The 12,203-nt window shown below is 49.3% G+C and overlaps 1 protein-coding gene across 1 annotated transcript in view; it reads left to right on the top strand.

The window, feature by feature from the left end:
* Nucleotides 1-12,203, top strand: part of ZNF532 (zinc finger protein 532) — an 88,980-nt gene that overhangs the window by 22,737 nt on the left and 54,040 nt on the right. The window contains 1 exon segment of the mRNA XM_025198484.1: nt 11,670-12,202. Within this exon segment, the coding sequence (XP_025054269.1) occupies nt 11,690-12,202 (513 nt within the window). The 5' untranslated portion in view covers nt 11,670-11,689.

Consider the following 12,203-nt stretch of genomic DNA (forward strand, 5'->3'; position numbering starts at 1 on the left):
TACAACTCCATTTTTTCCTAATTGTCCAAAATTCTTTCATCTTGCTAAAGGAAGCTGTTAAAACTGAGTTCAGAGTCTTTATTTAGACATCCGAGCTTTAAGCAGGTCTTATTTCATACTAGAAGTGCTTTTCCTACTTTCATGTATTCTTGGAATCTCTCTTTACTGTTACCCCCTGGTGCTGTCAGTTGCACATTCAACTTTCTCTGTTTTCCCTTCCCTCATCACATACCTTCATCTCCTTCTTCCAGCCTATAGCTTTTTATCATGACATTTGTCACTAACACTACTTTTTTGAGGAAACAGTTCATTCTGATAGTTTCAGCCACCGTGCTACTCCAAGAAATCTTTTCTTGTCTCCATATTCCCATAATGTTTTGCAAGTTAATGTTTCTCAGAAAAAGTACAGGACATAATAATCATCTCTTTTCAATTATTTCAGTTTCCATAGCATCTGTGATCCATTTGAATGTTTCTGGATTCTTCCATTGCACTGCAACTTTGTTCCATTGGTGGTTGGTGAACGCCTCCACTCTTCCGAATTTGTTTTTCTAAACTATTTTCTTCTTGGATTTCAGTGCAGTATTTTTCCATATGCTTTGAATATGATGGGCCCATCCACACATCTAAGCACGTGCGCTTGCAGCAGCTCAAATAGAAGCGGTGCAAATTTGAGCCGGGGCTTTTTGCCTAAGCGCACATGCTCGGACATGCACATTGGTGTGGAGCAAATTGTGCCACTTGGGGCAAAATACCCCTGCCTAGCTTCTCCCGGATCTGCAGCCAGTGGGAGCTAGAGCCTGGGGCCAGCACCTGTGCTGTCCCCAGCAGTATAAAAAGCTGCCCTGTCCTGGCCCCATCCATACAAAAAGCTGCCCTGGCAAACAGCTCAGGGCTACTTGCTCTCTGGAGCTTCTGGGGCCCAGTCAATTGATACCTGGGGACACTACCCCTTGTGCCAGCTGGACTGCTGCAGCAGCATCCCATATCCATTTTTTAAAATACCCCAAAATCCATGTTCTTCCACATTTAAAACAAAAAACCACTCTATACACACACACACACACATATATACACACACACACACACACACACACATCTCTAGAGAGAGAGACACACAATGATAACTTGGGTAATGCTTTATTGGTATATTTACAATGTTAAAGCAGTTTGGAAGCCTACAAGTGTCTCTATCATCATGAAAAAATAAATTCTAAATACCTATATGTGTTGACCCGTGCTTCTAATTTTCTTCATACATGATGGGTGCGTGATGGGATGTGGTGTTTGTAGAAAGGGGGTGAAAAGGGGTGTGGGGGAAGACAGGTGGGTGGATGTGGAGGGATGTGGGTTGGTCTGTGGGTAGGAGTGGGGCAATTGCTGGCACTGTGGGTGTGGGGGACTTTGTGTGGGGGCTGTTCAGGAGAGATGGGCCCCCTGGCACCCACAGGGTGCAGCCCCCGCCACACAGCACATGGAATGCCCCCCCTCCCAGGGTCCCCGCTCCCCCCTGGAGGGCCACAGCCTCCTCTCCAGGGCCCATAACTAACCTTTAACAGCAGCAGTGGGGGGACCATGTGCCGAGCCCAGCCTGGTTCTGCCGGCCCTGGGACTGCTCTTGCTGCCCAGCCGGGCTGGTCTTGTGGCAGCAGGACCCAGTGTGGCATGCAGGGACTGCGTGCCAGAGCCAGCTGGGTCCTGGGGCCCCTTTGCAGCCCAGCTGGGCTGGGCCCAGATCCCTGAGGCTCACTAGTGAGCCACATGGGGCTGGGCCAGGTCCTCGCCCCCCCCACAGGCACAGAGAGCAGAGGCGGGAGCTGGCCCTAGGTCCCAGCCCACGCTGACAGGAGCCGGCGCAGCATGCTGCACCGGGTCTTGCCGCAGCCGGGCCCTTCCTATAGCTGCAGGACCTGGTCTGGCGCGTGGTGACCACGCGGAGCCAAGCTGGGTCCTGCTGGCCCTGGGGCTACTTGTGCCGCCTGGCAGCTGGGCGGCATGAGCAGCCCCAAGGCCAACAGGACCCAGCTCAGCTGTGTGCGGTTTCCGCACGCTCGGCTGGGCCGGGGAACACAAGCCACCTGGGGCCAGCAGGACGCAGCTCGGATCCACACAGTCCCTGCGTGCTGGGCTGGGCCCAGGAGCATGAGCTCTGCGGTCTCCAGGAGTGGAACCAAGCTGCGTCCTGCCAGCCCCAGGTGGCTCGTGTTCCCTGGCCTGGCCCAGTGTGCGGAGACTGCGCGGAGCTGGGTCCTGGCGGCCTTGGGGCTGCTCGTGCTACCCTGCTGTCAGGTGGCACAAGCAGCCCCAGAGCCAGCAGGACCCGGCTCGGCTCCACTTGTTTGCCGTGCGCTGGGCCAGGTCCTGCAGCTATAGGAAGGACCTGGGCACAGCAGGACCCGGCGCGGTACGTGGGAACTGCATGCCACGCTGGCTTCTGTCAGCATGGGCCAGGCCCCAGGGCCGGCTCCCGCCTCTGCCCACTATGTAGGGTGGGGCGGGGGGGTGAGGACCTGGCCCAGCCCCATGTGGTTTGCTAGTCCGGCCTTGCACCAGAGTGGGTCACAGGGTTCCGGGACGTGCGGCTCCTGTGCACACCTCCTGTGGCCATGCGACCCACTCCAGTGCAAAGCCAGACTAGTGACCCCTAACCCCCCCCAACACCCATGAACCCCCTCCCCCCCAACTTACCTTGGACAGCACCAGGGGCAGCAAGAATACAGAAGAGATGCTCTGGCCAAAACCAGAGTGTCTCTTTTGGAGGACTGGCTCTGGGCATGGTCTTGAATGGTCTATTGCAGAGAGGTTTTTTTAGACCCCTGGATATCCAGGGGTCTAATTTCCTCCCCTAAGATTTCTCCCGCCTACATTTTTTTCATTCCCGCACATGCCTGTTGCCCCGCTTCAGAGGGGTTTGAGGCGGGGCAACAGGCACGTGTGTGCTCGTCTGGACGTGCCCGATGATGGCATTTGATACTGTTCTGCCTGTCTAACTTAAAGCCCTGTTATGACTACTGCCACATGGATTATGGGACTTGTGATTAAGGCAGGCCTTGAAAGTTGTAGGTACCTTCACTTCTCTAACTTCTGTTTCTGGTATATCTAGAGCCTTTTCCATTAGAACACAAAGGGTTTTTGAGTTCATATGATGGAAGTGAAAAAAATATTATTTTACTTTTTAATAGTATTTCAAAATCCCTAGCAGGAAACCTGATCTAAGATGGTAGACTACTGAATATTAGTGGCCTCAGCTAGATAACAGCTGGGAAGAATTTCATTGTTGTTTCTCTGAAAAAAAAAAAACAACTTTTGCTCAGAGTACAGCTAAGAGTATTGCTAAGATTCAGCAATTGCAACATTTAGCATGCATATGTAAATGGATATTTAAACTGACTTCTAAACCCTCCTGCAAGTTTCCAGCCTCTCTGATCTTTCTGCTGAGCAACAGTTCCATTCTTACAAACTATAGTCAGATGTTGCAATACAATGACTAATGGTTGGGCATGGGGGGGATGCAGGAGGATGTGAAGTAGAAGTCCTCATGCCAACCCCCCTTCCCTCCTAAAATTGTCAGACAAACAAGGAAGAAATATCCTCCCTCTTTGGATTTTTGTATTATGCATCTGCCTCAGCATTTTGAGAGTATCCATCATAAAACCATCTAGGAACAAAATACATATAGTGACCATATTTTCTTAGCCTCAAAATGGGACATTCCACTTCTTCCCCCCTCATGCTCAGCTGTTTCTAAGCCCTGATCTCAGCTGAGTATGCCAGAAGTAGTGTGCATGTGTGTGGAGGAGGAGAAGGAGAGGGGAAAGGATCAAGGTGTTGAAACAATCCTGGTTTCTCACATTGGTCCCATTTTAAACACTTATACTAGACATGACACTGAAAATAGGACAGAAGCATTAATTTGTCCAAAAATATAGGACAAATGCTTTAAAATGGAACTGTTGCCAAAAATGAGATGTATGACCACCCCCACAAATACAGTTATAAAACATGTTATTTGTCACTGGATGTGTGTTTATATTTTCTGCGATAAGCCTGTAGCCCATGTCATAGTGGGATGGTCAATTCAGCTTTGAAAAAAAAATCCAGTCTTGACACACCTTATCTGGGAAACTTCCAGCAGTGCAATTCTTTCTGGGAGAAGGTGTTTCTGCCCAGAGTTGCCTCCTGTCTCTTCTTCCCCAGACTGGGATCCTCTGGGTAGCTGTGGGAAATGGTGGCTGCTCTACTCCTCCCAGTTCCCAGAGGGAAGTGGAGAGGCAGGGAGGGGCTATTCATGTGCCCCCCCCCCCCCCAACTGGAGTATCCTGGCCTCTTGGAGGGAAGGGAGCAGGACAGCAATTTTCCCCTGGTCTCGTGAAGGATCAGCGGAAGAGAGGAGGGGCAGTGGCAGCTTGACTCTGATTAGGAGGAGTTGAGCTGTGAAGAAATATGCCTGCATTTGACCATAGGGGTGACCATATGCTACAGGTGACCATATGCCTATATTTGGTGAAGACATTGTGAGGGAGCACCTTGAGAGGCCGGACATCCATAAATCAGCAGGCCCTGATGAAATGCACCCAAGTGTGCTGAGTTGGCTGACATCTTAACTCGGCCATTGGCGCAGATATTCAAAAACTTGTGGCACTTGGGTGAGGTTCCTAAAGACTGGAAGAGGGCCAATGTGGTACCTATCTTCAAGAAAGGAAAGAAGGAAGATCCAGGGAACTACAGGCCAATCAGTTTGACCTCAATCCCTGGAAAGATCTTTGAGAATATTATCAAAGAATCTATCAATAACAGGCTGACAGAAGGTGCCATCCTGAGAGACAGCCAGCATGGCTTCATTACAGGTAGGTCATGCCTGACCAACCTCATCTCTTTCTATGACCAGGTGATGAGTCACCTGGATGGGGGAGGGAGGGGCGAGGTTGACGTCAACATCATATACTTAGATTTTAAAAAAGCCTTTGACTTTGTCTGCCACGATGTCTTATGACAAAACTGGGGAACTGTGGCCTCGACAACTTCACGGTCCAATGGCTGAGGAACTGACTCCATGGTCAGACACAGAGAGTGATAGTCAACGTCAACGTGGTGCATGGTGACCAGTGGCCTTGCTCAGCGTTTAGTACTTGGACCAGTACTCTTTAATATATTTATTAACGATCTGGATTTGGGTGTCAGAAGCAGACTGGCTAAGTTTGCAAATCAAACCGAACTGTGGGGAAGCGCAGTTACACTGGAGGATAGGCTGTGGATTCAAGCCGACTTAAGCTCGCAAAATGGGTGGATGAAAACCTAATGACCTTCAACATAGAGAAATGCAAGGTGCTCCACCTCAGGAGAAAGAGCCCACACCATGCCTAAAGGCTCGGCAGTGCTTCACTCATTAGCACTACATCCAAAAAAGATGTGGGGGTCATGACTGACCACAAAATGAATATGAACTACCAATGCGATGCCGCAGCCGGCAATGCAGATAAAACCCTGGCTTGCATGTACCAGTGCATCTCAAACACGACCCAAGATATCATTCTCCCACTTTACTCAGCCTGGGTGAGGCCACAGGTGGAGTACCGCATCCAATTCCGGGGTCCACACTTCAAAAAGGACACGGAGAAGTTCGAGAGTCCAGAGGAGAGCCACATGCATGCTCAGAGGTCAAAAGAGCAGGCCTTATGAGGAGAGGTTGAGAGACATGGGATTCTTCAGCTTGGAAAAGCGTAGGTTCAGAAGGGACTTGGTGGCAGTCTATAAGTACATCAGGATCTGCGAGAACGTCTGTTCACCAGGGCTCCCCTAGGGAAGACTAGGTCCAACAGTCACAAACTGCTGGATGACCATTTTAGACTGGACATAAGGAAAAACTTCCTTACTGTCCAAGTCTCCAGAGTCTGGAACAGACCCCCCAAGAATTAGTGCAAGCACCTACTCTGGACACGTTTGAGTGGTGTTTTGTTGCTTATCTTGCTGGGGTTATCTGATCCCAGCTGACTTCCTGCCCCTTGGGCGGGGGGCTGGACCCGATGATCTCACAAGGTTCCTTCCAGCCCTAATGTCTATGAAAGAAATGTCCCCCCATCTTCCCCAGAACGGAGTCCTGCCTGGTCTGTGGAGTGCACAGAGGAAGCTGCTGCTTGGCTTCTGATCTTGGAAGAGTCAAGTATATAGATGTTCATTCCAGTGAGAGAAGCTCTTGCAAGGGAAATCTTCCACGTGTCTAACTAGAAGGTCTTTCTCCTGCACGGAGCACATTTTCTCTAGGAGAAACTGATTGAATGCCTGTATCCTGGCAATTGTTACTAGGAGAGTATGGTTTCTCTGGGTGGAAATTTAGCACCTTTACATAGGCTTTGAAAACTTTACATACAATTATTTATGTCCTACATTCCCTTTCCTACCTATGCTATGGCTTCTGTCCTGAGTGGCACAGGCAGAAGAATGTCACCCTTACAAACAGATGCCCTATGCACCCAGGTGTTCTGCCTCACTTGGCTCTCCAGCCACAAGCTACTCTGCTGCACTGTATCTCTCAGGTGTCCTGGGCCTCAGGCTCTCCCAGCACTTCAGACTGTGCCGCACTTCACTACCCTATCTCATTGTGTGGTAAAGGAGAAGCCAGGGAGAGGGGCTTTTTCAGCTGGAGTGATGGGAGGCAATGGCGGCTGGGTGGGAGCCTGAGGGCCACCATTTATCCCCCATGGGCTACCAGCTGGACAGCCCTAGCGTAAATGATGCACGTGCATTGTTATTAAACCAATTCAATGCCCTCTGCCTTTTCTTTAAAAAAGTTATGTGGAACACATTTAGATGATTCCTTGTAGATACTGGTGAAACAGCTGAAGTTTTTCAGGTAGCCATTATTCCTTCCAGATATAGCTCCCCCTCATGAATCATGGATTGTTCTACACCAATGAAAGGTTCTAATTCTCATATTGTTTTTAAAATGATTGAAGCTTAAACAGATTTTTAAACTTAATTGGGAGCCTAGTGTAGGTTGGGTCAGGATCCAAATGTTCTTTTTTTTTTTTAAATCTGTTTCCAGAGCAGATTTTGAGCTAAGCATCAGTGGGTGCATCTACACAAGACGCTTAATGCGCAGAAGACTCATTCTATGGTGCATTAGAGCGGCTGGCAAAAACTGTGCCAATGCACTAATTCATAGTAGATTTAGTCTACTGTGCATTAGCATCTCATAAAAAATAGGGGTGCGCTGATAAAGATTTTCTTAGCCGATACTGATGGCAATTATTAACCAGTCATACTGGCCAATACCAATCCGTTAGCTGATTTACAGGAATGCAGTTTGGCAGCTTGGAGAGTAAGCCTGTGGTGGGGGGAAGGGGCAAAGGGGAGGGGAGGGAAAGGGTGTGGGGAGGAGCAGATCAAGGCCCCCACAGTGAGGGAGGGATTGGGACAGGGGTAGGCACTGCCCAGCCAGGGTGGTGAATGCCACTACATGGGTAGCTCATCCGGGAGGTGCAGGGGGGTTAGGAGGGCATGGATCCCACTGCTGCATGCACCCCCAGAGGAGGCATGGTGGGCATGTGCCCCCCAGATTTGTGTGCGGGGTGAGGGCAGACTGCATGCTGCAGGCTCAGTGCCAGGGGCTGTGCCAGCCTCTTCCCAGCAGGGGGGCTAGGCTGGGCTGGGGCAGGTGCTGGTGGCACTGGGAGGGGTGGCTACAGGGAACTTTGGGGTAGCGCAGCCCGCCGCATAGCCCACCCTCCCAGTGCTGCTGCCACCTGCCCCACCTCCACCTGCCTCATGCACAGCCCTGGCTCAGCCCCCTGCTGGGAACAGGATGGTGCAGCCCCTGGCCCTGAGCCTACAGTGGCAGCCTGCCCTCGCACCATGCACAAACCCAGGGGGCACATGTCCCCATGCCTCTCCCAGGGGTATGCGCATGCTCCCTCCCTACCCCTTCCCACTCCCCCCGGATGAAGTACCCATCCTGCTCCCAGCAGGTTTGCATTCACCGCCCTGGCTGGGCAGTGCCTGCCTCTGCCCCTTTCCTTCCTTCACCATGAGGGGCCTCGATTTACCCCTCCACACCTCTTCCCTCCTGCCTCTTCCTGCCAACAGATATACTGGCCAGATAACGCTCTCCAAGCTGCCGGGATGCATTCCCACCATGTATGCGACTGCGCGCATGCATGCAGCATTTATTGGTGACAGTATCACCTACACTGGCCAAAAAAAGCCAATTGCCAATAATGTTAATTTTCCTTTTATCATTGCCAATCTGATATGTGACTAATATATCGGTGTACCTCTAATAAAAAGTGTTCATCTGCACTAATGCTCAGTAGCACCAATTACTGCGCATTAAGTTAGTACCTGTCATTACAGGTACTAAACTTAATGCACTGTAATTATGACCCATTAATGAACATGTAGATGCACCCAGTCTAGCTCAGTTCGGTTAAGACCAAAAGTCCTAACTTTTGAAGCTAACAATCACAAGAAATCTGAGTGTCATGGTGGCATTTCAGTATACTGGAATTCAGAGAGAAAGTCTGAGGCCTCTCTCTTAAACTCTCTTTTAAATACCTGTCTAGGTTGCTTTACTTTTTTTAGAAACAAGAGGGAAGGAAAGGGATCTCTTGAGCCATTCTTGATCCTTGCTATCACAGGCAACCATGTTGTAAATAGTACCTTCCATATTTCACTGGTGAAGCTCCATTTTAAAACCAGTTAGGGTTCTTAACCCATTATACCTATTGGAGGGTTATTACAGCACCTCATACCTCTAATTTTTAAAACCCTTGTAATTCCAACCTAACCTTCATGTGAGCAGTCCTATCCCTCACTTTGTTTTGTTAGGCTAAATAAGCCAAGCTCTTTTACCTTCCTCTGATCATAGGCTCTCTATTTCTCTGGCCATCCACATGGCCCTTCTTTGTAGCTGTTCCTGGTTGATCATCTATTTTCAAGAAAAATTAAATCAGAGTTGTACACAGTATCACTGATAAGGACTCACCATTCCCTCGTATAATGGTACTGATGTTTTTCCAGTTTAATATTTATTGTTGCTGCTATACATGTAAATCAGCTTGCTGACATGATGAGTTTGAGCAACATAATGTAGGGTTGACTTTAATGAAGCGATACTTGTTTGCTCCAGTTGAAATTCTGATACTTTGAAATGTTCTTGTATGAATGTAAGTCATGGCTAATTCAGGAGTTTGCTGGCTTCAAAAGACTGGAAACTTATTTGGAGACTGATGCATTGAGTATGAAGAAGTGAAACAATAGCTTAGACATTTCAGTACAGATAGCTAGAAGCAAGGAGTCCCATCTGGTTCAGTGGTAGAATCCTTCTGTACCACACAGGAGACCTGGGTTTGATTCCCAGGCACTTATACAACTACAGCTATGGAGGCACCAAATATCTGGGCTCAGTCTAGTCTTTGGATTCTGTCTCAGTGGCCTAAACAGGGGTCTGGGCAGCTTCCACTCCTCCAAAAATTCACAGGCATGTGCATTGAAGGTCTGGGTGGCGCTCATGCATGCACCATGATCCGGGAGGACCAACAGTTGCTGCAGATAGAAGCACCAGTGAGCAGGAGGTTTACTCGTTTGTCTCACTAGTAGGAAGCCATAATTCTGGTATGCAAAGTGTTTGTTAAAATATGCATACATTATGTCCTATCCTATCCCCTCTATCACTTGCTCTGCTTCACTGCCCCCAAGAACACTGAATAGTAAATATTTTTGCAATGTTAAAAAGTATTTCCTTTCTACTGAATAATTTATCTTACTGATGTTTTGTTGAGTCATGTTTCTGTAAACCTAATCTGAAGATGTGGCTAGTAGCCCATCTTCAGGAGGGGACCAGGACCATTTGGGGCTCTCCTGGAAATAGGTTTTATTGTGGTGTTGAGAAAAGCCTATTAACTTTTAGGTGCCCAACAGTCTGTTTCACTCTGGTCAAGCTGTGTGTGACAGGGGGTCCTCATGAGGCCAGTCGTAGCGTTGGCCTGCCCATCTGTCTAGGTCAGTCTGCCCAATTTTCCTGCAATGCCTTGATGTATCAATGACTAATGAAATAATGTGGGAGGCTGCCCATTAAGTGCCCCAATGCCTGAAGTGTGACTTCCCCTATGCCATGTCCCATGCCTCGCAGATGGCATCCAAAGTTCCTAACCTCTAACCCACACTTGGCCTCTAAACATCTGAGGGTCCTACTCCTCCGCCTTCTCAGTGAGACTACTCCTCCACCCTCTCACTCAGGCCCAAACTCACACCCCCTCACTCGGGCTTACTCCCTGAACTACTTTTGGGGCTCGCCTGTATGCAGACCTTCAGGTCGCCCTTGCAGCCCTACTCTGCACTAAACTACACAGCCCTTCACCTTGCCCCTGTGACCCTACTCTGCGTGGCCTAGCTTGTGTTACTCTACGTCCCCTCACTGGGGCCTCCACCCCTTTAATGAGGCCACTCTTCAGACTTCCGTTCACTGGGGCCCCGGGGCCTTGCACCCCATGGGGCTCAGGTTTCTGTAGACAGGCTTGGCCCCCTGCCTGCCCCTGCAACTGGGTTACCTGACAGGTTGTGGTGGCGGGGGCTATAAGGTGCCCCATACTCGCCTTTCACTGGGAGGCACTGGTGTGGCATTTCCTGGGGACCACCCCAGCACAAGCAGCCTTACCCCACCATGACTGGGGCTAGGGGGAATGACTGGGGAGCTGGAGAATTGAATCAGGAGCTGGGGGAAGCCCCTGTTTGTTCCTCCAACCCCAAACATTCCCCCCAGTTCCTGGCAGGGGGGCAGCTGGGGGAGAAACTAGATGGGCCATGGCTTGAGCTGGTAGCCCCGGGAGAAGCCATGAGGGCTGGGGGGAATGATTGGGGAGCTGGGGGATCAAACCAGGAGCTGGGGAATCGAACTGGGAGCTGGGGGGAAGCCCCTGTTCATTTGCCCAACCCCCAATCATTCCCCTCAGCTCCTGGTTTGATTCCCCAGCTCCTTGATCATTCCCCCCAGCTCTCAATCATTCCCTCAGCCCCCACAGCTTCTCCCGGGGCTGCCAGCACTGCCTGCCTTGTCCCAGTGGGGGGCAGCCAGACAAGCTGCGGCTTCTTCCGGGGCTGCCAGCTCAAGTTGGGGCTCATCTGGCTGCTCCCCCAGCTGCTCCTGCTGGCACTGCCTAGTGGCCGAATCTCTGAAACTCTCTGAATTGATTCGGAGGCTTCCGATTCAGTTCAGAGAGATTAATGGGTCTCCCGATTCAATTTGGATTTGGAGATTCAGCTGCCGAATCAAGCTGAATCTCCTCTGAATTAATTGAATTGGCTACTGAAGCTTTGCACAGCCCTACTGTGTATGCCTCTGTTCATGTTACATACTGTACTCTGTAAGTATGGTGTATCAAAAACAAAAAGCCCACATGACATGAAAACGTTAAAATGAAACATGAAACATGAAAATGACATGAAAACGTTAAAACCCCAACATTATTTCGATGTAGTGGTCTTACAGTGTAGTCATGATGAACTATTCCATGATTCTTGATCTGTTATAACATTTCTATAAGTTCATCGGTGAATTAGAATTTCACAAACCTATTTGCAAGCACTATAAATGATCAGTAATTATATCAATATGTACAAGTTGTGTATAATATGGTGTTGAAAGTACTGATATAGATTTTCTGCTTGTTTTATAGACTTGCTCCCAAACAAATACATGACCATGGGGGATATGAAGACCCCAGACTTTGACGACCTCCTTGCAGCCTTTGACATCCCAGACATGGTCGATCCGAAAGCAGCTCTTGAGTCTGCACATGATGATCACGAGAGCCACATTAAACAAAACGCTCATACAGATGAAGATTCGCATGCGCCGTCATCATCTGATGTTGGTGTGAGCGTCATTGTGAAAAATGTACGTAACATAGATTCTTCTGAAGGAGTAGATAAGGACGGCCACCATTCCACAGGCAACGGCTTACATAATGGGTTTCTAACAGCGTCAGCCCTCGACAGTTACAACAAAGATGATGGGAAGTCTCTTAAAGATGATGGCTCAGCCTCCGAAGTGACTCTGAAGGACTCGGCTTTCAACCAATTTAGCCCTATCTCAAGTGCTGAAGAATTTGATGATGATGAAAAAATTGAGGTGGATGATCCTCCAGATAAAGACGAGATGCGTGCAAATTTCAGAGCAAACGTGCTAACTGGATCGGTTTCTCAGCAGG

This window comes from Alligator sinensis, unplaced genomic scaffold, assembly GCF_000455745.1.
Source record: "Alligator sinensis unplaced genomic scaffold, ASM45574v1 scaffold347_1, whole genome shotgun sequence".
Lineage (NCBI taxonomy): Eukaryota > Metazoa > Chordata > Crocodylia > Alligatoridae > Alligator > Alligator sinensis.